General features: G+C 49.6%; 1 protein-coding gene across 5 annotated transcripts in view; it reads left to right on the top strand.

Annotated features, from left to right (window-relative positions):
- Nucleotides 1-24230, top strand: part of GAL3ST1 (galactose-3-O-sulfotransferase 1) — a 44956-nt gene that overhangs the window by 5757 nt on the left and 14969 nt on the right. For 2 of the 5 annotated variants that reach the window (XM_044990292.1, XM_044990290.1), the window contains exon 2: nt 6044-6110. In XM_044990292.1, coding sequence (XP_044846227.1) covers nt 6096-6110 — 15 coding nt within the window. In that variant the 5' untranslated portion in view covers nt 6044-6095. Of the gene's footprint in view, nt 1-6043; nt 6111-17233; nt 17685-24230 lie in introns of those variants that run through there. The other 3 variants (XM_044990294.1, XM_044990293.1, XM_044990295.1) reach the window with 3 other exon arrangements.

Here is a 24230-nt window from a genome sequence, read left to right as displayed (position 1 = left end):
ATAACCTGGGGAACTACAGCCTCACCTCAGTCCCTGGAAAAATCATGGAGCAGGTCCTCAGAGAGTCCATTTTGAAGCACTTGGAGGAGAGGAAGGTGATCAGGAACAGTCAACATGGATTCACCAAGGGCAAGTCATGCCTGACCAACCTGATTGCCTTCTATGATGAGATAACTGGCTCTGTGGACATGGGGAAAGTGGTGGACATAACGTATCTTGACTTTAGCAAAGCTTTTGATATGGTCACCCACAGTATTCTTGCCAGCAAGTTAAAAAGTATGGATTAGATTAATGGACTACAAGATGCATAGAAAGCCGGCTAGATCTTCGGGCTCGATGATCAAGGGGTTGGTCCTGGGGCCGGTTTTGTTCAACATCTTCATTAATGATCTGGATGATGGGATGAATTGCACCCTCAGCAAGTTTGTGGATGACACTAAGCTGTGGGGAGAGGTAGGTACACTGGAGGGTAGGGAGTGACCTAAACAAATTGGAGGATTGGGCCAAAAGAAATCTGATGAGGTTCAACAAGGACAAGTGCAGAGTCCTGCATTTAGGACAGAAGAATCCCATGCACTGCTACAGGCTGTGGAATGACTGGCTAAGCGGCAGTTCTGCAGAAAAGGACCTGGGAATTACAGTGGTCGAGAAGCTGGATATGAGTCAGCAATGTGTCCTTGTTGGCAAGAAGGCTAACTGCATAGTGGGCTGCATTAGTAGGAGCATTGGCAGCAGATCAAGGGAAGTGATTATTCCCTTCTATTTAGCACTGGTGAGGCCACACCTGGAGTATTGCATCCAATTTTGGGGCCCCCACTACAGAAGGGTTGTGGACAAATTGGAGAGAGTCCAGCAGAGGGCAATGAAAATGATTAGGGGGCTGGGGCACATGATTTATGAGGAGAGGCTGAGGGAACTGGGATTGTTTAGCCTGCAGAAGAGAAGAGTGGGGGGATTTGATAGCAGCCTTCAACTACCTGAAGGGGAGTTCCAAAGAGGATGGAGCTAAGTCGTTCTCAGTAGTGGCAGATGACAGATATTAGGAAACACTATTTCACTAGGAGGGTGGTGAAGCACTGGAATGGGTTACGTAGGGAGGTGGTGGAATCTCCATCCTTAGAGGTTTTTAAGGTCAGGCTTGACAAAGCCCTGGCTGGGATGATTTAGTTGGGGTTGGTCTTGGTTTGAGCAGAGGGTTGGATTAGATGACCTTCTGATGTCTCTTCCAACCCTAATATTCTATGATTCTATGAGTTATATCTTGAGTGTTAGCCCTAGCTTGAGCCCTGTCCAAACTCAAAATCCTTCCCTCAAGCATGATCGTATTTTTAATTGGAGTTGGTTACCTAAGAGGTATAGGGGTATAGATTACAGTTCGAGTGAGCACAACTCATCAGCTGCTAACGTGACCAGTCTGTTGTGTGGACGTAGGCTAGTTCCACTTCAGTGCAGCTAGTCCTCCACTGCCCTCCCACAATTCTCCCATGTCTGTCCTTTCTGGGCAACTTCTCCAACAATTCACTGGGAAAGAGTTCATAGAGCTAAGGGTACAGCAGTCTTAGCGCCATGCCTGTGAGTGCAGCACCAGTATGGGTGTCGCAGCTCGAGTATTTATCGCAGCGTGGCTACTGTCACTTGAGCAAGGCCACCTTGACAGAGGTTTAACTAGAGCGTAGATAACTCAAGGTAACTCAGCAAGGATGACACCCCAATCTCTTGAGCCATTGGTCAATTGGTGCCCTTGAGTTGAAGCCTGTGACACAAATCCTGCACTGAATCCCATCCCATGTCACCCGTAAAAGTGTATGCGATTGCACAGTGGCAGAATTGGGCCCTCCATGGCTCTGTCTACATTAGGCAGCCTTTCACAGATATGTCCCACTGTCGCTAACGCCTAGCAGGAACCACCCCCAGTGCAACTGCCACCAGCATAACCACTGATTGAGTTGTGCCCACTGGGAATTACAGGGCTAAAAACCTAGTGTAGATGCTGCCTTCGATGTGAGGTTGTTTGTGGGTCTGTCAGTTAGGAAAACCATCTTGTTACTTATAAACTGAGCTAATTTGATTTGGAGTCTCTAGGAGACAATAAATATGGAGCCCCAATGGTTACAGAGACAAAGTACAAATGCAGCTATATTCCACGCTCAGCACTAGCTATTGCATTGGGTGTCTCTGTAGTGGCCAAGTTTGGTAACCTCTTGTACAGGGAGTTCCCTCCCCAGCTGAAATATTGCCACTGCCAATAAAGGGTGGTATTGCCAAGTGGATAGCACACTGAACTGGATTTCAGAAGACCTGGGTTCTATTCACACCCATGGCCTGCTGGGCAAGACATGTCACCACTCTGTGCCTCCGTTTCTCCATTGTAAAAGTGAGGTGATGATACTGGCCTCCTTTGGAAAGTGCTTTGAGACCTATGATGAGAATACCTAGCTCTTAAAAACCACTTTTCATTTTCCTACTGTGTATTTGCTTTGACACCTCAGGGAATTACAGACCAGTCACCTTAACAGGTAATGGAGCAAATAATCAATCAATCAATTTGTAAGCATCTAGAAGAAAATAAAATAAGTACCAATCAACATGGATTTGTCAAGAATAAATTATGTCAAACCAACCTAATAGTAACAAGCCTTGTGGATGGGGAAAGTAGTAGATGTGATATATCTTGATTTTAGTAAGGCTTTTGAAACTATCCCACATGACCTTCTCATAAACAAACCAGAGAAATACAGCCTAGATGAACCTACTATAAGTTACGTGCCTAAGTGGTTGGACAAACGCACTTAGTTATCAATGCTTCACAATCCAGCTCGAAGGGTATAGAGAGTGGGTCGCCGCAGGGATTTGTCTTGGGTATGGTTCTAGTCAATATCTTCATAAGTGATTTGGATATTGGTGTACAACATACACTTATAAAGTTTGCAGATGATACCAAGCTGGGAGGAGTTGCAAATGCTTTGAAGGACAGGATTAGCATTCAAAATGATCCTGACAAATTAGAGAAATGGTCTGAAATAAATAGGATGAAATTCATTAAGGAGAAATGCAAAGTTCTATGCTTAGGAAGGAACCCAGGAGTCGGTCCTGGGGCTGTTTTTGTTCCATATCTTCATTAATGATCTGGAGGATGGTGTGGATGCACCCTCAGCAAGTTTGCAGATTACGCTAAACTGGGAGGAGTGGTAGATACACTGGAGGGTAGGGATGGGATACAGAGGGACCTAGACAAATTAGAGGATTGGGCCAAAAGAAACCTGATGAGGTTCAACAAGGACAAGTGCAGAGTCCTGCACTTAGGGTGGAAGAATCCCATGCACTGCTACAGACTAGGGACCGAATGGCTAGGCAGCAGTTCTGCAGAAAAGGACCTAGGGGTTACAGTGGACGAGAAGCTGGATATGAGTTGACAGTGTGCCCTTGTTGCCAAGAAGGCTAACAGCATTTTGGGCTGTATTGCCAGCAGATGGAGGGATGTGATCATTCCCCTCTATTTGGCATTGGTGAGGCCTCATCTGGAGTCCTGTGTCCAGTTTTGGGCCTCAAACTACAAGAAGGATGTGAACAAATTGTGGAGTCTACAGCAATCGTGAACAAAAATGATTAGGGGGGCTGGAACACATGACTTATGAGGAGAGGCTGAGGGAACTGGGATTATTTAGTCTGCAGAAGAGAAGAGTGAGGGGGGATTTGATAGCTGTTTTCAGCTACCTGAAAGGGGGTTCCAAAGAGGATGGATCTAGACTGTTCTCAGTGGTAGCAGATGACAGAACAAGGAGCAATGGTTTCAAGTTGCAGTGGGGGAGGTTTAGGTTGGATATTAGGAAAAAAATTTTCACTAGGAGGATGGTGAAGCACTGGAATGGGTTACCTAGGGAGGTGCTGGAATCTCCTTCCTTAGAGGTTTTTAAAGTCAGGCTTGACAAAGCCCTGGCTGGGATGATTTAGTTAGTTGGGAATTGGTCCTGCTTTGAGGGGGGTTGGATTAGATGACCTCCTGAGGTCCTTTCCAACCCTGATATTCTATGATTCTGATTCTAAAGAGTACTGCAGAAAAAGATCTAGGGGGTTATAGCGGATCACAAACTAAACTTGAGTAAACAATGTAATGCTGTTGCAAAAAAAGCAAACATCATCCTGGAATATATTATCAGGAATGTTATAAACAAGACTTAAGAAGTTATGCTTCCACTCTACTCAGCAGTGAGAAGTCGTCAGCTGGAGTGCTGTGTCCAGTTCTGGGCACCATGCTTTGAGAAAGATGTGGACAAATTAGAAAAAATTCAGAGGACAGCAACTAAAAGGGTCTAGAGAACAGGACAGATTGGAAAAAAATATGCGTTTGTTTAGTCTGGAGAAGAGAAGACTGAGGATAGATATGATAACAGTCTTCAAGTATATATATGAATATTATGAAGAGGAGGGTGATAAATTGTTTTCCTTAACCTCTGAGGACAGGACAAGAAGCAACCGGCTTAAATTGCAGCCAGGTTGGTTTAGGTTTGACAGTCAGGGTAGTTAAGCACTGGAACAAACTGCCTAGGGAGGTCGTGAATCTCCGTTGTTGGAGGTTTTTTAAGATGAGGTTAGACAAACACCTGTTAGGGATTGTCTAGATCAGTGGTTCTCAAACTTTCTCTGTTCAGGACCCATTTGTAAATTTCAGTGTCATGTCATGTCATGACCCAGTAAATTGCGTGTATACAAGTAATATCTGTCTTAGTGATTACACATGAACACAATAAATACTAAGTACACGGTACCACAGCAGTGGCTCTTGTCCCCCCCAAAGCAGGCTGGGCTCTGAGACTGCAGCACTTCTTAGGTTTGCCTTGACTGGGCCAAAGTTGTGTAAGTGGCATTGCAACCTGAGACAGGGTCACAGCACCACTCACTCAGATTTGGTCCAGCCAGCACCCCACATCGTCAAGACCGAGTGGCTGGTGGGCCAAAGCTGAGCAGTACTGCAACCCCATGTACCAGGTCGCAACATCCAGAGCAGGAAACCAAGCCCAGCTAGCTCCATAGGACTGAAGTCCCAAGAGTCACTGCTGTACAATGAGCGTGGGCTGGCTTTGCAACATACCCCCTTCCCACAGGCCTCCCATGAGACTCTTTGTCACATTCTGGGAACTCACAAGGTGAGAAGCTCTGGTCTAGATAATACATAGTCCTGCCTCAGCGCAGGGGACTGGATTAGCTGACCTCTCAAGGTCCTTTCAGCCCCACTTGTCTATGATTCTATGTGTAGGACTCTAGACTGGCAGAGGCATCTTTCAGCTCAAGTCTATGACAAAGGCCTGTGTGAGATCAGGGCCAGCTTTAGGCCAATTCCACCAATTCCCCCGAATCGGGCCCCGCACCTAAGAGGGCCCCGTGCCCAGTGGCAGAGCCACCGGGGGGTGGGGCAAGTGGCCAAGAATCCCTTCCCTGGCTAGAGGCTCCTTTTAAATTTTTACTCACCTGGCAGCGCTCCGGGTCCTCAGCGGCAGGTCCTTCACTCGCTCCGGGTCTTCAGCAGCACTTCAGCGGCAGGTCCTTCAGTGCCACTGAAGACCTGGAGCGAGTGAAGGACCCGCTGCCGAAGACTAGGAGCACCGCCCGGTGAGTACAAGCACCACGTGTTTTGTTTTGTTTTTTAACGTGGTTTTTTTTTTTTAGTCATCCCTGCCAGCCCCGTTGAAACTGTTCGAATCGGGCCCCGCGCTTCCTAAAGCCGGCCCTGTGTGAGATACTTCAGAAGGTGTAAATCCTCCACACTGGACAGTTATAGTCTATTCTGCCCATGGGAGTTGTTGGTTCCTGACCCCAGTAGCTAGTGGTTGGCTCATGCTCTGAAGCATAAGAGTTGATTTCTCTTCTGCATTTTTATCCAAGCTAAAATAGCTGTGGCTGTTCTTATTCTTATCTATGTCTATTATTCCCTTATAGTGGGACACTGGTTTACAGGAGGGTGGGACTGTCCTTTTACTCTGGTTTGAAGGGATAAGCCAATCCCTTTGTCTGTATTTAATGTTAAAGCCCCATTCTTACTTTCCAGCTCTTGGGAGCATTTCCCAGGCAGGGCCAGGTGTGGTTGTGCAGACGGATCGATGCCAGGTGTCAGGGTAAGTCCTTCCTCCCCAGGTTAAACTGATGGCAGTGTTTCTTCTCCCCTTGTGCAAGGGTGGGTGTGGGGCATGACACAGTGGCAAATCCACATGGTGCTACACCAGGACAGTCCCATTACAAAGAAGCTCACACTGGAATCAGGTGATGCCCAACAGCACTCAGTCATGCTTCTGTCTTGGATGTACCAAGGTGTAAATCAGGGGTCAGACTGGGGTAAAAAAATGGTGGTACTTTCCTAAGCTCCACCCACAAAATAAGTTCTGCCTTATGCGAGTCACCACAATGAGACTGCTCACAGCAGATTGTGCAGATGTTCAGAACATGAATGTGCTTAGTCTCTAGGGTCAACTGGCCTCTTGGCGCTTAGTTCCCCCTCCCTGGGGATGGGATATGCCTTGGGCTTGTCTCCTTGATTGGGGGCAAAAAAAATTAGTAGCATCTCCCACCCACTTGTGGCACCAAAATGAGACGTCACTCACAATAACTTGTGCAGCTCCATAACCCTCCCTCTCCTTCCTCACTTGAGCAATGAAATATCATCACTGGGCATGTGAATCAACCCCTCAATGGGACAAATGCAGTGGTTCACATCTCTCAGAGCTATTGTCCCAGGCTCTCTGCATACTCAAGTAGACTGCTTAGGGCCAATTCAGATTTGTGATAGGTTTCAGAGTAGCAGCCGTGTTAGTCTGTATCCGCAAAAAAAACAGGAGTACTTGTGGCACCTTAAAGACTAACACATTTATTTTAGCATGAGCTTTCGTGAGCTAAAGCTCACTTCTTCGGATGCATAGAATGGAACACACAGACAGGAGATATTTATACATACAGAGAACATGAAAAGGTGGAAGTATGCATACCAACAGGCAGAGTCTAATCAATTGAGATGAGCTATCGTTAGCAGGAGGAAAAAAAACTTTTTGAAGTGATAATTAAGATTTGTGAAGTTTTCATAGTGACCGTAATAGCCAGAGATGTACTTTATTTTGTAATTGAAAACTGAGGTTCCGATACAGATATAGGTGCATACTGGCTGTTTCCTAGCCCTAGTTAAATTAGTTAGAAAGGTAACTACCTATCTAATAGGTTAGAATCCCTTTGATAATGGATATCAGAGTATATGGGGTGGGAGAGTTGTGCTATATACCAGATGAGTAGGGCCCTACCAAATTTATGGCCAAGAAAAACGTATCACAAACTGTGAAATCTGGTCTCCCCCCGTGAAATCAGGTCTTTTGTGTGCTTTTGCTCTATACTATGCAGATTTCACGAGGGAGGCCAGCATGTCTCAAATTGGGGGTCTTGACCCAAAAGGGAGTTGCAGGGGGCTCGCAAGGTTATTTTATGGGGGATGTGGTATTACCACCCTTACTTCTGCACTGCCTTCAGGGCTGGGCAGCCTGAGAGCATCGGCTGCTGACTGAGGGCCCAGTGCTGCAGGCAGAAGCGTAGAAGTAAGGGTGGCAATATCACACCATGCCATCCTTACTTCTGCGCTGCTGCTGGTGGCGGGTCTGCCTTCAGAGCTGGGCTCCCGGCCAGCAGCCACTGCTTTCCAGCTGCCCAGCTCTGAAGGCAGAACTGCTGCCTGCAGCAGTAAGCTTAGCAGTACCACAACCCCCCTACAATAACCTTGCGACCCTCCCCTCAACTCCTTTTTGTGTCAGGACCCCTACAATTACAACACTGTGAAATTTCAGATTTAAATAGCTGAAATCATGAAATGTGTGTGTCGTCAAATCCTTGACCATGAAATTTGACCAAAATGGACCATGAATTTGGTAGGACCCTACAGATGAGTCAACAGGTTCTCATATATTAATTAGTTCAATATCAACATAGCCTGACTATTTATTTCTATCAGTTTGCCTCAGGGACTGGCAATGAGACTGACAATAAATCACTTGCTAAAATCCAGCCCAGGTTGGTATTGGTTACAATGTGTCATTGTCTGATGGCTCGTTAGTGGCCTGTGTGAAGTGCATTTATTGGGTCTCACCACTCACCAGACCCTAGTAAGGCCAGGTCTACTCTTAGAAATGTGGCTGGCATAGCTAGGGCAGTCCGGGAGGTGAGTCATAGAATCATAGAATCTCAGGGTTGGAAGGGACCTCAGGAGGTCATCTAGTCCAACCCCCTGCTCAAAAGGACCAAACCCAACTAAATCATCCCAGCCAGGGCTTTGTCAAGCCTGACCTTAAAAACCTCTAAGGAAGGAGATTCCACCACCTCCCTAGGTAACCCATTCCAGTTCTTCACCACCCTACTAGTGAAAAAGTTTTTCCTAATGTCCAACCTAAACCTCCCCCTCTGCAACTTGAGACCATTACTCCTTGTTCTGTCATCTTCTACCACTGAGAACAGTCTAGATCCATCCTCTTTGGAACCCCCTTTCAGGTAGTTGAAAGCAGCTATCAAATCCCCCCTCATTCTTCTCTTCTGCAGACTAAACAATCCCAGTTCCCTCAGCCTCTCCTCATAAGTCATGTGCTCCAGCCCCCTAATCATTTTTGTTGCCCTCCACTGGACTCTCTCCAATTTATCCACATCCTTCTTGTAGTGTGGGGCCCAAAACTGGACCCCGTACTCCAAATGAGGCCTCACCAGTGCTGAATAGAGGGGAATGATCACATCCCTCGATCTGCTGGAAATGCCCCTACTTATACAACCCAAAATGCCATTAGCCTTCTTGGCAACAAGGGCACACTGTTGACTCATATTCAGCTTTTTGTCCACCGTAACCCCTAGGTCCTTTTCTGCAGAACTGCTGCCCAGCCATTCGGTCCCTAGTCTGTAGCAGTGCATGGGATTCTTCCGTCCTAAGTGCAGGATTCTGCACTTGTCCTTGTTGAACCTCATCATATTTCTTTTGGCCCAATCCTCTAATTTGTCTAGGTCCCTCTGTATCCTATCCCTACCCTCCAGCGTATCAACCACTCCTCCCAGTTTAGTGTCTTCTGCAAACTTGCTAAGGGTGCAGTCCACACCATCCTCCAGATCGTTAATGAAGATATTGAACAAAACCGGCCCCAGCACCGATCCTTGGGGCACTCCACTTGATATGGGCTGCCAACTAGACATGGAACCATTGATCACTACCCGTTGAGCCCAACCATCTAGCCAGTTTTCTATCCACCTTACCGTCCATTCATCCAGCCCAGACTTCTTTAACTTGCTGGCAAGAATACTGTGGGAGACTGTATCAAAAGCTTTGCTAAAGTCCAGAAATAGCACATCCACTGCTTTCCCCTCATCCACAGAGCCGGTTATCTCATCATAGAAGGCAATTAGGTTAGTCAGGCATGACTTGCCCTTGGTGAATCCATGCTGACTGTTCCTGATCACTTTCCCCTCCTTTAAGTGGTTCAGAATTGATTCCTTGAGGACCTGTTCCATGATTTTTCCAGGGACTGAGATGAGACTGACTGGCCTGTAGTTCCCTGGATCTTCCTTCTTCCCTTTTTTAAAGATGGGCACTACATTAGCTTTTTTTCAGTCATCCGGGACCTCCCCCGATCGCCATGATTTTTCAAAGATAATGGCCAATGGCTCTGCAATCTCGTTGGCCAACTCCTTTAGCACCCTCGGATGCAGCGCATCCGGCCCCATGGACTTGTGCTCGTCCAGCTTTTCTAAATAGTCCCGAACTACTTGTTTCTCCACAGAGAGCTGGTCACCTCCTCCCCATACCGTGCTGCAGAGTGCAGCTGTCTGGGAGCTGACCTTGTCTGTGAAGACAGAGGCAAAAAAAGCATTGAGTACACTAGCTTTCTCCACATCCTCTGTCACTAGGTTCCCTCCCTCATTCAGCAAGGGGCCCTCACTTTCCTTGACTTTCTTCCTGTTGCTAACATACCTGAAGAAACCCTTCTTGTTACTCCTAACATCTCCGGCTAGCTGCAACTCCAAGTGTGATTTGGCCTTCCTAATTTCACTCCTGCATGCCTGAGCAATACTCTTATACTCCTCCCTGGTTATTTGTCCAATCTTCCACTTCTTGTAAGCTGTTTTTTTGTGTTTAAGACGAGCAAGGATTTCACTGTTAAGCCAAGCTGGTCGCCTGCCATATTTACTTTTCTTCCTACACATCAGGATGGTTTGTTCCTGCAACCTCAATAAGGATTCTTTAAAATACAGCCAGCTTTCCTCGACTCCTTTCCCCGTCATGTTATTCTCCCAGGGGACCTTGCCCATCAGTTCCCTGAGGGAGTCGAAGTCTGCTTTTCTGAAGTCCAGGGTCTCTGTTCTACTGCTCGCCTTTCTTCCTTGTGTCAGGATCCTGAACTCGACCATCTCATGGTCACTACCTCCCAGGTTCCCATCCACTATTGCTTCCTCTACTATTTCTTCCTTGTTTGTGAGCAGCAGGTCAAGAAGAGCCTTTCCCCTAGTTGGTTCCTCCAGCACTTGCACCAGGAAATTGTCCCCTACACTTTCCAGAAACTTCCTGGATTGTCTGTGCACTGCTGTATTGCTCTCCCAGCAGATATCGGGGTGATTAAAGTCACCCATGAGAACCAGGGCCTGTGATCTAGCAACTTCTGTTAGTTGCTGGAAGAAAGCCTCGTCCACCTCATCCCCCTGGTCTGGTGGTCTGTAGCAGACTCCCACTACGACATTACCCTTGTTGTTCATACTTCTAAATTTAATCCCGAGACTCTCAGGTTTTTCTGCAGTTTCATACTGGAGCTCTGAGCAGTCATACTGCTCCCTTACATACAACACAACTCCCCCTCCTTTTCTGCCCTGCCTATCCTTCCTGAACAGTTTATATCCATCCATGACAGTACTCCAATCATGTGAGTTATCCCACCAAGGGCTGGTCCACACTAAGAAGGGGGGTCGAACTAGGGTACGCAAATTCAGCTACGTGAATAGCGTAGCTGAATTCGAAGTACCCTAGTTCGAACTACTCACCCGTCCAGACGCTGTGGAATCGAAGCCGTTTGCAGTGGTGGAGTACCGGAGTCGACCGGAGCGCGCGGGGAGTTCGAACTATCGCGTCCAGATTAGACGCGATAGTTCGAACTCCGAGAAGTCGAACTCACCGCGTCAACCCAGCAGGTAAGTGTAGACTAGCCCTAAGTCTCTGTTATTCCAATTACATCATAATTCCTTGACTGTGCCAGGACTTCTAGTTCTCCCTGCTTGTTCCCCAGGCTTCTTGCATTTGTGTATAGACATGTAAGATAACTCACTGATCGTCCTGGTGTCCCAGAATGGGGCAGGAGCCTGATATAGTGGCCTCGGGAAAAGCTCTGGAGTAGCTGTTATACTGGTATAAAAGGGTTTATGTCTATTAGGCTTAGTTTGTCACCCTGAACCAGATGAAACTCTCCTAGCCTTAGTGCTGTTAGATATGCCAGTATATGTCCACACTGGGGGCAGGCAGTTCATCTGTAACTATGCTGACAGAGCAGCAAAACCTTTCAATGTAAACAAGGTCTAAGACAAGTATCAACACGCTGCTTGGCATGCCTCGGCCCCTTTGCCAGCAGTCTCAGCAGAGAGGTCAAGGCTTTTCCCAGGAACAGAGAAATTGATGCCTTGGTGAATTGCCCTCCCCCCATGGAAAGCTTTAATGCCTGCCTCCCACGATTAAGCATTTTTAAATGCCCCTCGTGGCTGCCTGCTGCTCTGCAGTGCCAGGAGAATGGAAAGACCTGGCCACTCGACCTGGGCTGTATCTGTGCAGCATGACCAGGGTGCTCTCCCTGGGGCAGTGAAATGTGACTTTTCCCTGTTACCCAGTCTCCTGTGCAGTGCTGTCAGCTCCTCCCAGCAGCTCCCCCAGAGTGGGGCTGTACTGGCTGGTGACATAATGTCCAGAATCTAGGCTCTCAGCAAGCACCTAGTTCTTTCTGGCCCTGCCCTGGCTGCCTTTGTTAGACTGAGCGCACAGCAGCAAGCACTGCTCCTACGCCGGCCAGCATGGATCAGTACAAAGATCCCCTGCCACAGCATGGGCGCTGTCAAAGTCCCTGTCCTGGCTACAGCTTTCAGGGGGCTGCTTCCTCTCCAGACCCTGGAATGGGATGGGGTGAAAGGGGGTGGCGGGCCAATCTGATCAGAAGTACAAAGGCAAGGAACACACACTCACTGTGCCCCTTCCTTGTCCTCCTGATGAATAGAGACCTCGAGGGCAGAGCTGAACCACTGGCATGCATCTGGAATTCTCCCCATTCCAGAGCTGGTCAAGGGGGTGGTGGGCGGGCTGCTCATTGCCATGGAGACTTGGGCCCTTAAGTTGGTGGGAGGAGCTTGTGGCTCTCTCCGACCTGCTTTGCTGAAGGCCAGAGCTTGTCAGGGGCCTGTATCACAGTCCCCAAACAAAAGGCACTAAGCCAGCAGCTGGGAGCCTGATGAACCATGGCAGTGGCTGGGAGCTAGACAGATGTAGGACCCTAGACTGGCAGAGGCATCTTTCAGCTCAAGTCTCTAACAAAGGCCCATGTAAGATCCTTCAGAAGAAGGTGTAAATCCTCCACCCTAGACAGTTATCGTCTATCCTGCCCATGGGAGATGTTTGTTCCTGACCCCTGAAGCATGAGAGTTGATTTCTCTTCCACATTTTTATCGTAGCTAAAATAGCTGTGGATTTTCAGATTCTTATCAGTCTCTCATTCTCTTTGGAACCCTGCTAAGCTCATGACCTTCATGATATCCTGTGGCTGGGAGGTCCTCTGGTTAGATATGCTTTGAGTATAAAGTAAGGCCTCAGGGTGCAGAGAGAGAGCCTTACTATGCCCCAGGATTCTGGTAGTCTATGGAGAAGGCAGTGCTACTAGAGATGGGGCAAATCCATACCCTGGAGCCAAACACTCACGAAGCCTAGATCCAGATCCAAACCCAGTATGAATGACACCGGGTGATTTGGCCTGAGCTGCAGAATTCAGATCTGCTTCATGGCCTATTCAGGGCATTTACCAACAGCTGTCTGGGGCTCATGAGCCACTGAGTTCAAGCGCCAGGTATATGCTGCTGACTGATTCTGTTCTGATCTAACCTGGGCAACCTTTGGGGGCTCACCCTGTTAAGTGTGACACCGTAACACAGGGGAGTTCTTCCAGACACAAGGACTGGGTTCACGCTTGCAAAAACGAGAACCATATTTCAGGCAGTGTCTGCTGTAATGTATGTGCAGCCTCTGAACACTGTCTACACTACAGCTTCTATCATTACTCTACTGATGGAAAATTACAGGTCCCTTTTTGCCAGTGTAAACTAGGCCAAGGTGTGACACAAGGCATGGAAGATGCCTTATGACGCATGCAGCTCAAGGAGTACAAAGGCCCACGGTCAGCAGTGCACAGCACAGGGCGAGGGGTGGGCAAGGACCAGGAGGTGCAATGTGAGGTGTTAGGCATCTTGCATGGGGCTGCACCAGCCATGCAAGATGGCAAGTGAGGGGTGCAATATGGAGGGCAAGGAGGAGTGGGAGGAGATGAGAAAGACATATGAAGGCACAGGGCTCATTGCCCAGCACAGCAAATGCTGGCTTCGTCTGAGCAGGACCTCGGGGAGGAGGGATAGCTCAGTGGTTTGAGCATTGGCCTGCTAAGCCCAGGGTTGTGAGTTCAATCCTTGAGGGGGCCATTTAGGGAACTGGGGCAAAAATCTGTCTGGGGATTGGTCCTGCTTTGAGCAGGGGGTTGGACTAGATACCTCCTGAAGTCCCTTCCAACCCTGAGATTCTATGATTCTATGACCTCAAGGGCTGCCTGGGGCAGGGCACAACAAGCCCCGGGGAGCAAAGCGCTGCTGTATCATCCCCTTTAAAAGCAGCAGTCTGATTTGCAGGCAGATGGGAGGAAGCCAGGGCTGGGGCTGGCTGAACAATGGCCCCTATTCTGTGCCTGGGGTGATGTGTTAGGCGGTCCTGGCAGATGGGAGCAGGGTTCCACTGCTGCCATGGGTGGAAAGAGCACTTCAGCTCCGCTTACGCTGCCTGCTGGGGACAAAGGAGCCTGTGGGCCACCTCAGTCCCCAGCTCCCCATCAGGAGCTGCCAGCAAAGGGCCGGTTTGTTTCCTCTGAACAAAACACTGCTTCATGCCCCAGGCCAGGCCCTACCCCTCCTCCCCACACAGATCTGCGGGCAGCATCATGGCCAGGTATGGGCTGGATCCAGGCATGAATAGAGGCCATGGGAATCAGAGACAGGCCTGGTAGAGGCATCTTTCAGAGCAGCGACTGAGCCTCAGGTGGGAAATCTCTAGTGGCTGGGCCAGAACCCCTCTCCCTAAGCTAACAGTGCCAGTCTGTGAGTGGGTGGGTGGTGGATGCAACATCCCTCACCATACAAAAGAGACAGGCCTTGATTATAGTGACTAAAAGGGGATTCTGTACTGAGGCTGCTAGACACAGACCGACCCTGTGGTCACCTTTGGCTGTGTATCTGCCATCCTGAGCCGCGTAGTTTCACCACACAGGGTCTTCCTACATCCTGGCCTGGCTGCAGTGGTCGTGGCAGGGACTGCTGATAGTGGAAATAAGGGGTGATATGAGATGATTAGCGATGGAGGTTCAGCAGCTATATGAAGCCACGAGAGGAACTGATTAAACACTAGGGGCTGAAATGCCAGCCATACACAGGTGGCACCCAGCGATATGTGTCCCCTCTGGCAGATGTGACCAGCTCCCTCTCCCTGCTGTCCTGGTGCCTGGCTGGGACCAGCCCCTGGACAAAGAGCAGCTGGTGAACGCTGCACCCAGGTGAGACGGAGGCAATGCTGCTATGAAGAGGGAAGTGCCATGAAGATCTCTCCTCTTCCATAACTTCCCCCACGATCAAGGGCACCTGCCCCTCGGGGATACCGGCTGCCCAAATAGCCCAGGCAGCACAAACTACCCCCCTCCGACTGTGACTAGCCAGACGATTGTGTCCTGTCCTGTCTGACACAGACCTGGCCAGGGTGAGGACATTTGGGACCTCCCGGCTCCATTAGTGCATCTCAGCTGCCAGGATGGAGCTGCACGCCCTGGGAATATGCCAACTAGTGCCATGCACAGCAGCCTGTCTGCTTAGCAGCATGCCTGTGCCCTAAGCACATCACTCCAGCGCTGCACCCCATTGAATAGAGTCCAGCACAGGACTCTGCTGTCCCAGCCCTCCAAGGTACGGACCCTGCTGTCTGAGAGACGCCTCTCCCTCCGTGAGCACAATGTCCCATGACAACTATGTTCCTCCGAGGCCCTGACAATGTCTCCAACGGGGGAGGTTCGTGAGTGCAGGAGTCAGAACTCTCATGGGAGCAGGGCTTAGACTGTGGAACTCCCTGAGAAACATGAGAGATGAGACCACAGGCCTCAGAGGGATCAGAACTCAAAGCAAAACTCATCTCTTCAGCTTAGCTTCCCCTCAAGAGCTCTCCACATGCAGGCTTTGTCTTCACTGCCAAAGAATGTGTGTTTTTACACTGATAATGGGCACAGGAGGATAGGCGAGGTCAACCATGGGCAGGAGAATAGTGTTGACCCATGGTAGGACTTGACAGTGGGCTGGCTAACGTGCAGTCATGACCCCCCTGTAAAAAAAATTCATCTGTTTTGCAGAGAAGACAATAGCCACAGGCAAGATAAGCCATAGTCAACCTCACCCACTTAAATACACCAGAAAAAATAATGCCATGGTCTTTCAATGAAGAGAGAGTTTGTGTGATTGTATTGGACTTTAATAGCTTGGCAGGGATTCAGCTACTCCCTGATGATGCAAAAAGTCTATAAATAAATAAGGAGTAAAGGGTGGGGATCAGCAATTCAGTGAGCGAAAGGTTGGCTGGGGAATCAGTGAGACTGGGACAGTGATGTGACTAAGGAGACCAGGTGTGGGCTGAGATGTCAGCTTCTGGCTTGCAATGGGGGTGGAGCTGAGCACAGACTGACTCTGCCTTGGATAGGATCTCTGAGACAGGCCTCAGCCCAGAGTTCAGATCCAGATCTCAGCTCCCCCAAAGGTCAAAGCAGCAAGGTTCCCCCCCCTGCTTTTCAGAGCCCCCTGTGGAATGGGGCTAAGCCTCTGGGCAGGGCCGGCTCCAGCGTTTTTGCCACCCCAGGCGGCAGGAAACAAAAAAAAAAAGCCGCGATTGGCAGTTCCACCGCTGCCGCTTCATTCTTCTGTAGCAGGTCCTTCCCTTCGAGAGGGACCGAGGGACCCACTGCCGAATTGCTGCCGAAGACCTGGACATGCCGCCCCTTTCTGTTGGCCACCCCAAGCAACTGCTTGCTGCGCTGTTGCCTGGAGCCGGCCCTGCCTCTGGGGAAAGGCTGGTCCCTCCCAGTCTGCGAAGCGGTGTGCTGGAGGAGGTGCTTGGAGCAGTGCCAGCCAACAAGGGTTTCCAGCTCGCATGCTGAGCCCATTCCAAAGATCACTGTAGTCTGTGGAAAGATTCCCACAGATTTCATAGACTCTCAGGGCTGGAAGGGGCCTCAGGAGGTGTCTAGTCTAACCCCCTGCTCAAAGCAAGACCAACCCCCAACTAAATCATCCCAGCCAGGGCTTTGTCAAGCTGGGCCTTAAAAACCTCTCAAAACCTTACAATTGGCTTCCAACCAGGCCCACTGTGAGCAACCTCCTGAGCGGTATGAAGCCATTTCCCAGCCCCAGCACATGGGAGACCATTCCTGGCCAATGAGCAGCCAGAGTGGGGCTTGCTGTCTGCCTCTCCCACAGCCCTGCTGGGTGGAACTGGCCCTGCTGTATTGAACCTCTCACTGTGTTTACTGAGAAATCTCAGCCAATCTTGAAACCCCACCCCTGCTGGCAGCTGCCAGGTGAGCCAGGAACCTGTCGGCTTTCTAGCCCATCAAGCCTGCCTGCATGGAGCTGGGTTACGGATAGGGCCCTCTCCACTAGCCACCAATGGAAACCTGTCCTGTCATCAAGTGGCACCTGGCCCCAAAAGCCAGTGGCTCCACAGGTGAACAGCAGTGCCTGCCACAAGCTCCCAGCCCTGGCTGTTTTATCTGCATGCTCCGTGCCCTGGGCTCCTGCCATGGTTGGTAGGGCTGGATTTTGCTGTGCCTAGCAGGAGAAATGGGGAAGGAGTGCATGATCTCCAGTGACAATGTCTTTGTTGATGTCAATGCTGCAGATGGATACAAACGGTTCTGTTGTTCTCAGCCCTGGAAGGGAGGGTTGTGAATGAGCTCTCTGTGCTGCTTGAAGTGGGAGGAGAGACGAGCCAGGGAGCCAGCTAGGGTGGTGGTGAGAGCTCACTCTCCCGACATTCTCCCTCCAGGAGATGGTGGGAGGGTCCAGCCCCAGCTCCACTCCTGGGAGGAGAGACTGAGATCCTGGAGACAGCAGGCACCACTGGGAAGAAACTGCCTGCCCTGAGGCTCCAGAGTCCCAAGCTGATGGCATGGCCCTGGCACCATGGAGATGGCATAGGGAAGGTGGCCACAACTTCTAGGGAGGGGCGAGCTGTCTTGTAAGAGCTGGCACTGGGATAACTACCCAGGAGATTCCATGTCGAAGCAACATTCCAGCACCCTTTGCATGCAGTCTGGTCCCACTGAGCCCTGGAAGAAAAGGGAAGTTTGCAGAGAGGAGCTTAAGCCAAAGAAAAGGTGAGGTTCACAGGGTTTTTTTACCGTGTATCTACTACAGTGGTGTGTGTGTGTGTGAGTGAGAGAGAGAGAGAGAGCATGCAGGGGGAGTGTGTGAGAGAGAGGCTGTGCAGGGGGGATTGTGTGTGGTGGAAGAATGGAAGGGGGTAAGGAGGTGCTAGTGTTTGTCTGTAGTGGGGAAGGGAGAGCGTACAGTTAGGGTGCCGAGTTGTTGTATGCAATGTGGTAGCAGAGTCTGTGTGTGCCAGGACACTGCGTTTGTAAAGAGTCTGGCTGTCACTGAGAGTGTTTGCAGGTGCAGCAGGGAGCATGGGCTTGGGAGAGGGAGATGTATGGGGAAGAGTGAGAGCCCTCCTTTTCCTCTGGGATGCCTGCTCTGCAGGAGGAGTGAGGAGTGCCATTGGGGACAGGCTTTCGGGGCACGGAGGGCTGCAGGTGTGGGGGTAATTGTGGGAAACCTGCTGTCTCTGGGGTAGCAGTGGGGGCCATATGTGTCTACAGGAAAGTGGGGGTAGCTGCACGGGACATGCTGTCTGGGAGGGGCAGTTGGGGCCATGTTCTCTGCGGGGGCACAGCTGTGTTACTCTCATTAGGAAGTATCGGGGTAGCCGTGTTAGTCTGGTTCTATAGAAGTAGCAAAGAATCCTGTGGCACCTTATAGACTAACAGACGTTTTGCAGCATGAGCTTTCGTGGGTGAATACCCACTTCTTCGGATGCAAGCAGTGGAAATTTCCAGGGGCAGGTGTATATATAAGCAAGCAAGAAGCAAGCTAGAGCTTGAGCTCCAGTTCATCTCTAAATTTAACACCATCAGCTCATGACTAAACAAAGACTGTGAATGGCTTGCCAATTACAGAACCAGTTTCTCCTCCCTTGGTTTTCACAACTCAGCTGCTGGAACAGGGCCTCATCCTCCCTGATTGATCTAACCTCGTTATCTCTATCTTGCTTCTTGCTTGCTTATATATACACCTGCCCCTGGAAATTTCCACTGCTTGCATCCGAAGAAGTGGGTATTCACCCACGAAAGCTCATGCTGCAAAACGTCTGTTAGTCTATAAGGTGCCACAGGATTCTTTGCTGCTTCTCATTAGGAAGGTGGCATACACATGGTAAGCCTGGCAGCGACCATGCCCTCTCGTCCACCTGCTGATGGGGAGCCACAAATAACACGAGCTGCTCCTTGCAGCCTGCCTGCAGGGCTGCAGCCTGTATTAATTATTAATCCACTAACCTAAGGCAAAGTCAATACTGAGGCTAGGCTAAGAAAGCGATCCCAGGCGCATTGGCTTATAAACATCCCAGCGGAGGCCAGGCCTGGGTGGAGGAGAAAGTCCTCTCTAGCATCCCTGGGAGAGGGGGAAATGTCCCCTCCACTCCAGTGACAATGAATTGGGGATTAGAGACTCCTCTTGCCGAGCCAGTCACTGGCTGGAGGAGGCAGTTACTTGGTTCGCTGTCCGTGTCTCAGGATTTACAGAGCTGGACTCCAGCTAATAGACTTTCATGTGTTTCTTTTCACATTTCATTGATATCTCTGTAGCTTGAGTTTAGCCAACATCCTGCAGTGTCCTCAGCCCAGACTTGGGCCAGTGCATGGGAACCAGGAAGTGAAACTGACAAGAAATAGAACAGGAAATTGACCAGCCTGTTTCACTAGCCCTGCTGAGTAAAAGGCAAAAAGTAAACAAACTGAATGGGCTAGGAAAAGTGAGTTAGATGCTTAAAGTGAGATTCTGCTTTGAATGTGTCTGCAGCAGTGACCCTCTCCATGCTCAGCAGACCTGCTACCTGTTTGTGTCCGACTCACTTTTCCTGACTTTAGTGACCAAACAAACAAAAACCCCAATAACGTTTGACTGCACTTAACTCCTGGAAAGTCACACAGCTCTGGGAAAGTGAGCCAGATTGTATTCTGGCTTGTGCATAATTATCATCATCAATAATAATAATGATTAATAAAATATTAATCATAAATACCTACCTCTCATGTAGCCCTTTTCATCAACAGAACTCTCAACTGAGTTTCAGTGACAAGGCCAGTTATCTGATCCCAGAACACAATGGTGTCACTGAAGCTGTAATGTGGTCTGCAGAATTTTAATGACCAGCAATGATGCATGGGAAGGCACAAGCCCAGCTTTGCTCTCTGATCCCAGGGCTGTCTGTCAAAAACTGAGCGCATTTGTTCTGGAGGCACAAGAAACATGAAAACCATTGTACGATTTTTGTCGTCCCTCCTCAGGGAAGAGATGCTCCTTATAATTGTTTCCCTGTCAGTAATCACAGGTGTAATTAGTGGCAGAGGGAAGGATCGTGGCCCAGATTCTAATCATGGCAATACATTCACCTCTAGTGCTGTGCTTAAAGTCATGGCTTTGCTGAACCAAGGGGTAAAGAAAGTGGGAAGGAGTGAATTTTCAGTGCAGCCAGTTTGCTGATGTCAGAACCCCTTTATGCTCTCATCATTCATCTGAAAGCTATTGACCAGGAGTGACAATGGTCTATGCCTGATCTGCACACAGACTTGTGCCAGTTTCACTACAATGTGCTTTTAAATCAGTTTAGTTAAATCAGTGAAAAACCTTGTGTGGACGCACCTAAATTGATTTAAATGTGGCTTACATAAATTTAGTTTAATTTGGCTTCTAATTGGTTTAAACTGAATTGACAAAAAACACTTTTAAACCAATTCAAGAGTGCATGTGGGTCTTTGCACTACACTAATTTAAGTTGATTTAAAAGCAATTCAGTTAAACCAGTACAACTTTGTGTGTAGCGAAGGCCACAGTGAGAATGGCTTGACTGACAGGCCCTTTGCACAGCAGGTTCCGTACACATAGGTAGAGCCCTACCAAATTCATGGTCCATTTTGGTCAATTTCATGGTCCTAGATTTTTAAAAATAATAAATTTCATGATTTCAGATATTTAAATCTGAAATTTCACAGTGTTGTAACTGGGGTCCTGACCCAAAAGAGGTTAGTGGGAGGGGGGCACAAAGATATTGTAGGGGGGGTCGCGGTATTGCCACCCTTACTTCTGTGCTGCCTTCAGAGCTAGGCGGCTGGAGAGTGGCAGCTGCTGTCCAGGAGCCCAGCTCTTAAGGCAGCACTACCACCAGCAGCTTTGCAGAAGTAAGGATGGCCTGGTGTGGTATAGTCACCCTTACTCCTGCACTGCTGCCTTCAGAGCTGGGCCCTCAGTCAGCAGCTGCCATTCTCCAGCCACCCAGCTTTGAAGGCAGCGGGGCAGAAGTAAGGGTGGCATGGTATGGCATTGCCACCCTTACTTCTGCGCTGCTGCTGGCAGTGGCACTGCCTTCAGAGCCAGGCGCCCGGCCAGCAGCCGCCACTCTCTGACTGCCCAGATCTGAAGGCAGCACAGAAGTAAGGCTGGCAATCCTGCAATCACCCTACAATAACCTTGCGACTCCTCCCAAACCTGTTTTTGAGAAACATTGGTCTCTCCCATGAAATCTGTATAGTACAGGGTGAAAGGAAACAAAAGACCAGATTTCACGGCAGAGACCAGATTTTATGGTCCATGACACATTTTTCACAGCTGTGAATTTGGTAGGGCCCTACACATAGGGCAGCCTTTTACTGCTAGTGACAGTATTTTCTTTCTATTGTGTAAAAAGAGATTTATTCCTACTTCAAAAAGAACAGGAAAGCTTATGCTCAAACAAATTTGCTAGTCTCTAAGGTGCCACAAGTACTCCTGTTCTTTTTGCTGATACAGCCTAACACGGCTGCTACTCTGATTCCTACTTCAGCAGCCAGAGAACCCTGGTTGCCTGTGTGAAGCACCTTGGCCCAGATGCTCAAAGGGATTTAGGTGCATTTCAATGGGAACTAGGCACATTGGAGAATATGGGCCCTTCTCCCCACCTCAGCAGCTTCTGCATGGCAAGGGAGACACATTTACAAATGCTCCCACTATGCTGCTCATTTTTACATTCTGGGCACTTTGTGGGGTAGAACAGATGCTTGAGCCAGCTGGTTCTGTCAGAGAAAATCTCTCTGTTTCCAGATTAGGCTGTAATAATAATGCCTTGCATTTCTACAGCACTTTCATACCAAAGCCCTTTGCAAACTAGAGTGTATAAGGAATTCCTGCACTCACCACTGGATGGCGCTAGGTGTGAGTGTGCTGGTGGAGGGGCTGCTGTATTTTGGATGAGCTGTAAAACCAAAGCCTTGACCATTAGTGGGTGTGAAAGATTCCAACTCACTTTTCACACGTATCAGGGTAGTAGCTCTGGTCCTGGCCCATTTCTGGCTATGGTGTCATTGATAATCTGCTGTTCTTCACATTTCCCCCTGCATTTTCAGTTGGATGCAGGACTTAATATCCTAAATTGTTGTTTAGTGTTTTAGGATTCTGTTAAAGAGCTGCCATGTTCCATCCCAGAGATGGCTGCATGGCAGTTCTGGGTGAAGTGATTCCTTTTTTGGCCTCCTTTGGGCTAGAAGCTGCTATGAGAACATAGGCCATTATCTTACCATTACTGCCACTCTTGAGAACAGCTACAAAACTGTCCCCCGAAGAGAACCTATTAAACCCCACTCTCTTCTCTGCCAGACGTGTTTGCTGGCCATTTGATAAAATCACCTTGGGGGCTATAGAGGTTGGAGTCAAGAGCCATTAGGTGCATTTCAGGGGGGCTTAGGGGGCTGCTTGTCTAATGGGACAAACGATAGCCTGACCCTATTACGTTTATGCAGCAATGTGATGTTGCATCTGCATGTTTCAAGGCCACAGGAGGTGAGTTATGATGCAACTGCTCCAGTAGTAGTTTTCCTGTCTAGCACGGAGGTAGAATCATAGAATCAGAGGACTGGAAGGGATGTCTTCTAGTCCAGTCCCCTACACTCAAGGCAAGACTAAGTAATTATCTAGATCAGTGTTTCTCAAACTGGGGTCTGCGAGGGTACTCCAGGGGATCCGCGGGCATCACAGATCAACTCCTCCCCCTCTCTAATTCCCAGAGGCTACTGAAGCCAAATTGGGAGATTTTAGGTGCTAGAAGTCTGGCAGCGCAGCGGCGCTAAGCAGGCTTCCTACCTGCCCTGGCTCCACAGCACTCCTGGAAGCAGCTGACACATCCCTGCAGCTCCTGGTGGAGGCCGGGAGTCTCCATGTGCTGCCCCCGCCCTGAGTGCCAACTCTATAGCTCCCATTGGCTGGGAACTGCAGCCAATGGGACCTGCAGGGGCGGTGCCTTTGGGAAGAGGCAGCACACAGAGACCCCCTGAACCGCTGACCTAGGAGCTGTCAGAGGGGTGTGCCAGTCGCTTTTGGGAGCCACCTGAAGTAAGCGCTGCTTGGATGGAACCTGCACCCCCTCCCACACTCCAACTCCTTGCCCCAGTCCAGAACCCACATCCAAACTCCCTCCCAGAGCCCACACGCCGAACCCCCTCCTTCACCCGAACTCCATCCCAGAGCCTGCATCCCACACACACCCTGCACCCCAACCCCCTGCCCCAGCCTGGTGAAAGTGATTGCTGGGGGAGAGCAAACAATGGAGGAAGGGGGGATGGAGTCAGCGGGGGGGTGGGGCCTTGGGGGAAGGGGTGGGGTGAGGGCAGGGCCTGGAGCTAAGTGGACGGGCTTGGGGGTCCCCAAAAAAATTTAAATCAAAATGGGGGTCCTCGGGTTGCTAAAGTTTGAGAACCACTGATTTAGACCATCCATAACAGATGTTTGTCTAATCTGCTCTTAAAAATCTCCAATGGTGGAGATTCCACAACCTCCCTGGGCAATTTATTCCAGTGCTTAACCACCCTGACAGGAAATTTTTCCTATTGTCCAACTTAAACCTCACGGGTATTCCTGGTGCTGCCATCCCAGTGGTGTCAGCCATTTCAGTCAGTGCCTAGATAGATCCCCTCCTAACCTGGAGGTGTCGGGGTTGGAAACACAGACTGATGTTTGATGATGATGCCTGTGGTTGCTGATGGGGTGGCTCTTTGTCATAAGCCCAGGAGGAGACTATCTTTCCTGCGTCAAGCCTGGGGTCATAGTCACTGGGCCAGAGGAAGAGAAATTCTGCTGGGAGCTGAGGTGCCAGGTCCCTCCTGAATGACTCAGAGGAAGTGAGGCATTAGAAAGACCATAGCTGCTGCTGCCAGGCTGGTGGGAAGGGGATCAGCTTTCTGATCCTTGTGCTCAGGTATGAAGGCTGCCAGGGATACACCAGTGAAGGGTAGAAAGGACAGCAGCAGAGAGGCAGTTTGTGAGAGCATCCCCCCACTGCCCCCGGGAGGTCTGCCTATCACTAGACGATGCCAACAGCCAAAAGGCTGGCACCCTCCTGCCCCCACCCAGCTTCAGATCCGGAACTCTTCCTATGGGCCAGGCTTAGTGGAAGGGAAGCAGCTAGCTCTGCTCGAGACACTAGGCTGCAGTGTTGGGTGTCAGGGATAAGGGAGTCCTGTTACCAGCTGCTGCCCTCAACCGCAGGATCCATTTACAGGTTCCATTCATTATTCAGTGAGATGGGAATCTCAGCAGCAACCAGTCAGCACTCAGTGCTT

This window comes from Mauremys mutica, chromosome 16 (assembly GCF_020497125.1).
Source record: "Mauremys mutica isolate MM-2020 ecotype Southern chromosome 16, ASM2049712v1, whole genome shotgun sequence".
Classification (NCBI taxonomy): Eukaryota; Metazoa; Chordata; order Testudines; family Geoemydidae; genus Mauremys; species Mauremys mutica.
This window is presented reverse-complemented; position numbering and strand designations above follow the sequence as displayed.